Below are 5,867 nucleotides of genomic sequence, written 5' to 3'. Positions count from 1 at the left end.
TCTATAGGGTTAGTTATGAGCGCGCCGTGGTACGAACCCTTGGAAGATTCTCCAGAAGAGAGATCAGCTGTTGACAGAATTTTATCCTTCAATCTCCGATGGTGAGTGCCATGACTTTGAGTTATACCCTCGTCTGTGTAAAATTAATGTATCCCTTGTGATAGCAAAGGCTAATGGGAATAGATTGTGGTTTTTTTTTAGAGATCATTAGGAATTTTCACAGTAGAATATGAATTTTGTCGAGCTTTCGAATCCTAATATGAATTATTTTTCAAATCCCATATGAATTTTGTAGAGATTTAGAATCCAAAAGACAAGGTTTTTTCTTTTATGTGCAGTATTTCATACACTAATACTGACATATTGTGGAAATTCAATGAAAATATTACGACCTTTAAGCACTGCACTCATGATTGAATCCATTTCTGTATCTAAAAGTAGAATATCATGTCGCCCATAAAATATAGTATCATGTCACCCATTTCTGAGAAAAAGGCAAAATAGCCAAAGGACCGACCATCAGTTTGGATTTTAGCATAAATTTAAATGGACCAAGCATTAGTTTTGGATTTGAGAATATTTTTGGCTTAAATTTAAAAGATAGCTGAATGGCACAACCACCATAGGTATTGGGTGGGGCAATATGCTGTTCCAAAGATATTTAAAGATATATCTCAAATTGTTGAATTCAAATGCATCACAACTATAAATAGGAATATCGAGCGTACGCCATTACCAGATCAGACTGGGAAACATCGTTAATATATCAGGCGAGGAAGAGTAATTAGTTGGTCTTTGCATTAGCTGTAGTTATGAAACTCCAACATTTTAAGAATTGGATGGAGTTTTGGAAGGCATCGGTGCAGCCACAGAGAGGAGACCACGACCAAGAAGAGTGGCTCACTAATGGATCCGTGGATGTGAGAGGCAGGCCCGTTCTCAGAACCAAATCTGGTGGATGGAAGGCTGCCATTTTCATCATGGGTGAGTCTTTATCTTATTAATAAAAGTATCTTCTGTATTCTCATAATACACGTCGTCGAAGAGGGACTGTATGTCTAATTATAGCGTTTAAATGTAATTTTACAGTACTTGAGTTCAACGACGGCCTGACATCCTTCGCGCTTCAATCCAACTTGATTATCTATTTAACAACTGTCCTGCACGAAAGGGTTGCAGAATCTGTTAAAAATATCAACTACTGGACAGGCGTCACTGCTGCTGTCTATCTTACAGGGGGCTTTATAGCAGATGCATACTGCGGAGGGTACTGGATGGTTTTCATGTCCTCGATTATTTATCTCCTGGTGAGTCTAACCCACGCCTGGAATTTAACCTTAAGTGAAAAGAAATCACTCGTACGTTTAACTGTTTAAATTGCTCATTATAAATTTCGGTGAGTGGTTTAAACAGAGTTTAAGGTAGATCATCTGGGTAGTTGCAACTTCTATTTCTGGTCACCCTGTCCTGGTGGATTGACTGGCATTTTTACAGAAACAAAAAGGGACATGGAAAAGGATTGAAGTAATGGCATTATTTTAGTTGGATATTATTGGCATACATTTTATAAATAAGTTTTTGGTATGTAGTTTATAAACAAATTTTTTGGTATTATAGATATAGACCAGTAAACTATTTTGTTTTCTTAAAAATAACTGCTTTCAAACTTATTGACATGGAAAATTTATATGTAACAACACAAGAAATAAATCATCTCTCAAAAATATATATAAAACTCAAAGGAACAGACATGAAAAACAAATGAGTAAGAAATGAATGCCATCAAATTTGTATTTAACAAACAAGATAAATCTGAAATTCCAAACGTGATCTAAAATATTTAAAATTTAATCTACCCTTATCCAGGCATGTTTCTGGGGTTTGGGTGTTTTCTTTAAATGTATCATGCAGTCTATTTGGTGCTGAATTTTATTGTATAAATGAATGTTTCAGGGATTAGTTTTGCTGACGCTATCAGTGTCACTGTCAGCTCTGAAGCCACCTGATCAATGTGATGATTCAGTATGCAGCAAAGCAACAAGTACACAAATTGGTGTCTTCTTCTTGGCATTGTACTTGGTATGCTTGGGGACCGGTGGCGTCAAACCCTCTGTGGAAGCATTTGGTGCAGACCAGTTCGATGAGGAAGATAAAACAGAAATGGCCAAGAAGAATTCCTTCTTTAATGTCTGGTTTTTCGTTCTCTCCAGTAGCATTCTCTTAGCAGTCACTGTCGTCCCTTACATCCAGGAGAACATAACCTGGGGATTTGGATTCGGGATTCTAACGGTAGCCATGGCTATAGGCACTGTTGTGTTTTTATATGGAACGCCATTCTACAGACACAGACCTCCAAGAGGCAGCCAGGTGTCTCGTATTGCCCAAGTTGTAATTGCCGCTATAAGAAAAATAAATAAGAGCATGCCTTCAGATGTGAACTTGCTTTACGAGGAATGAAGTGTGATCGTTGATCTAAAACTGTTCAACTGAACGGTGAAAGGTTAATGAGGAAGCGAAACTAAACGGTTAATGAGAAAGCAGAAGCTGGACGGACGCACCGCCAGCTTCGCAGCTGATAAGGAATTTGATCTTGTTGAAGCTCAGTATTTTTTAATAATTCTTTTGTGCCAATGGCCTGTGTATCGCTGTTTGGAAGAGACGTTCACAGTGGCTCTTAGAATAATCATTCTGTTTGTGTCGTTGGGATACACCGTCGGAATATTTCCACCGACGAGGTGTGCTGCCCCTCACGCCAATTCTTTGTGCATAACAGGGAATTGCTCGTCAGCAGAGCCATATCTAGTTGCACATCACGTTTTGCTCGCCCACACAGCTGCAGTGGAGAAATATCAGGTCAGGAATCTTTTCACGCACTTACAATAACGCCAAATATTGTGAATATAGTTTGTCAAATTTGAATCAGAGCGGAGCATTTGTGTGCAGAAAATTCAAGGAGGATCTATAGGGTTAGTTATGAGCGCGCCGTGGTACGAACCCTTGGAAGATTCTCCAGAAGAGAGATCAGCTGTTGACAGAATTTTATCCTTCAATCTCCGATGGTGAGTGCCATGACTTTGAGTTATACCCTCGTCTGTGTAAAATTAATGTATCCCTTGTGATAGCAAAGGCTAATGGGAATAGATTGTGGTTTTTTTTAGAGATCATTAGGAATTTTCACAGTAGAATATGAATTTTGTCGAGCTTTCGAATCCTAATATGAATTATTTTTCAAATCCCATATGAATTTTGTAGAGATTTAGAATCCAAAAAAATTCCACCATCAGGACCAACCTGGACCAAATTCATATTCTATATTCTACTGTGGAAACGTCCACAAAAATTCATATTCTACCGTGGAAAATCCGAATGATCTCTCTCAAAAAGGCTAATGGGATTTCATATTAATTGTTGAAATTAATTTCTACACGGTTTGCAGGTTTTTGGATCCAATTGTTTTTGGAGATTATCCACAAGAAATGCGTGAAAGATTAGGATCGCGCTTACCCTCCATATCCTCGGAACTATCTGCGAAACTTCGGGGATCGTTCGACTATATGGGTATTAATCACTATACAACCTTATATGCAACAAGCACTCCTCCCCTTTCCCCCGACAACACGCAATATTTATATCCAGACTCCAGGGTTTATCTGACTGGAGAGCGCCACGGAGTCTCCATCGGAGAACGGGTATGAATATCCAGTCCTTGACCTCTTTAAAAAAAAATTGTGATTTTTGCAGTACAGTTTGGCCAATGGCTCATGCAATTCCTCCATTTTTATATGATTCCCAGACAGCGATGGATGGTTTGTTTGTGGTACCTCATGGAATTCAGAAAATCGTGGAGTATGTAAAAGAATTCTATGACAACCCGATTATTATTATCACAGAGAACGGTAAAAAATTTATGTAAATATCTCAGAGGATTTGTTTTTCTATAAGAACTGAGCCGAAGGTTGTCAAACCCTAGTATGTACTTATCTTATCTCTCTGTTTTGCCTTCTAGGCTATCCAGAGTCTGAGGAATCCTCGTCGACTCTGCAAGAAAATCTAAACGATGTGAGGAGAATAAGGTTTCATGGAGATTGTTTGAGTTATCTTACTGCAGCAATCAAGTAAGATCAAATTTTCACGATTTTCATTATCTTGCTATTGGCCTTTACTGAATTTCATTTGTTTAACTGATTAAACTGATGACCATTTATGCGTGTGTTAACACAGAAATGGCTCAGATGTTCGAGGGTACTTTGTGTGGTCTCTTCTGGATAATTTTGAGTGGGCATTTGGGTATACCATTAGATTTGGTCTTTATCACGTGGATTTCATTTCTGATCAAAAGAGGTATCCCAAGCTCTCGGCTCAATGGTTGAGGCAATTTCTTCAGCACGACGATCAGGGAAGTGTTAGAAGCAGCAGCATTTAGACTGCGTTGTCTATTTGCTAATCAAAGCGCACACTTTCCTGCAACTCTACCCAAAATCCTGCAAGCAAATATGTTGTGTTTGGATCTATCCACCGTGACACACATTACAAAGAAATCATCGATCTATTCCAAAATGCAGAAAACCCCATTCAGATGTTCGAGGGAATTGCAGAGTAAGAACATTGAAAAAAAACAAAAAAGTTGCACGATATGCGACATGTGTCTATCTAAATCGTTGTACTATCCTATATCTTTTTAAAAATTACTATGCATATATTAAAGAGCTCATAATTACGCCGTAAGGCGTTCCCATTTGAAATGAATTGCCCCAGCAGCCGCCGTGTTCTATTGTTGACCGTCGATTTATGGTGTTAGACGATTGAATGAACTGTGATAGTTGATCTAAAACTGTTCAACTGAACGGTGAACGGTTAATGAGGAAGCGAAACTAAACGGTTAATGAGAAAGCGGAAGCGGGACGGACGCACCGCCAGCTTCGCAGCTGATAAGGAATTTGATCTTGTTGAAGCTCCGCATTTTTTAATAATTCTTTTGTGCCAATGGCCTGTGTATCACTGTTTGGAAGAGACGTGCACAGTAGCTCTTAGAATAATCATTGAATCACCCACCACTGTTGCCTAGCAGGCCCCTTGAGCTTCAGGAAGCTGGAGGCCTTTGAAGAGGGCTTGAGCCTTCACTTGTTTGTTCATGAAAATACCAACCTGCCGTAATATCGACTCTCTTGATTTCATCTGAAGTCAATGAAGGCTCCCTGCCCCTGCCATTCCAGGTTTCTTTTAAAGGTGCCATCAAGGAAAAGGGTTGTTATACCTTGATCCAGCATCCAGTGTTTCATGTCTTAGAGAGACACATCTTGAGAAATAGGTGGATGGTCCATACTGTCTTCCCAAGCTTAATGCACTTGCCATTGCGTGGGATACTTGATAGGTGTTTCCAAAGGAAACGGGCCAAGGACTCGCAGAATGGCGAGATAGGGGATCCTTTTATCACCGACTTTGTTTGAAATAGTTATGGCGAAGTCCATCTTTCCACCAGGCCGCTTTGTCGGACAAATATTTCAACAACAGTTTGGCTTCCATGGCTTGGTTAGATATCATTGGATCTCTTATTGCCAAGCCCCACTACTCTCAAATGGGGATCGAACCATAATCCAATTGATTAAATTGAATATTTTGTTGTCCGCTGTCTCCTTTCTACAGGAACCACCTTATCTCTCTCCCAAGGATATAGGTAACCTACCGGTGCCAAGAGGGCTGAAATCAGGAAAAGTGACAATACATCTTACCTGGATTATCATATTGATATTTACTGTGACTAGATTGATTCATTATCCTTTTGGCTGTACTTACCCATGGGTGTTATTTTGCTCTTATTACATTCCTGAAAGATTTGCGGAAGATCTCAAAGCGCTCTACTTTGTTTA

At 39.3% G+C, this 5,867-nt stretch overlaps 2 protein-coding genes across 2 annotated transcripts; both read left to right on the top strand.

The window, feature by feature from the left end:
• Positions 1-617: 617 nt before the first annotated feature.
• On the top strand, positions 618-2,538 carry LOC149212765 (protein NRT1/ PTR FAMILY 5.6-like). The gene is made up of 3 exons (XM_089390657.1): positions 618-984; positions 1,090-1,307; positions 1,954-2,538. Exons 1-3 carry the CDS (start codon positions 813-815, stop codon positions 2,455-2,457), a joined length of 894 nt encoding a protein of 297 aa, XP_089246783.1. The 5' UTR covers positions 618-812; the 3' UTR covers positions 2,458-2,538.
• On the top strand, positions 2,530-4,714 carry LOC149212764 (coniferin beta-glucosidase-like). The gene is made up of 6 exons (XM_089388808.1): positions 2,530-2,853; positions 2,944-3,059; positions 3,437-3,689; positions 3,794-3,896; positions 4,007-4,115; positions 4,222-4,714. Exons 1-6 carry the CDS (start codon positions 2,530-2,532, stop codon positions 4,421-4,423), a joined length of 1,107 nt encoding a protein of 368 aa, XP_089244934.1. The 3' UTR covers positions 4,424-4,714.
• The last annotated feature ends 1,153 nt before the right edge of the window (positions 4,715-5,867 follow it).

This window comes from Pinus tabuliformis, chromosome 1_1 (genome assembly GCF_031772625.1).
Source record: "Pinus tabuliformis cultivar Carrire ecotype Pingquan chromosome 1_1, CPIR1, whole genome shotgun sequence".
Lineage (NCBI taxonomy): Eukaryota > Viridiplantae > Streptophyta > Pinopsida > Pinales > Pinaceae > Pinus > Pinus tabuliformis.
This window is presented reverse-complemented; position numbering and strand designations above follow the sequence as displayed.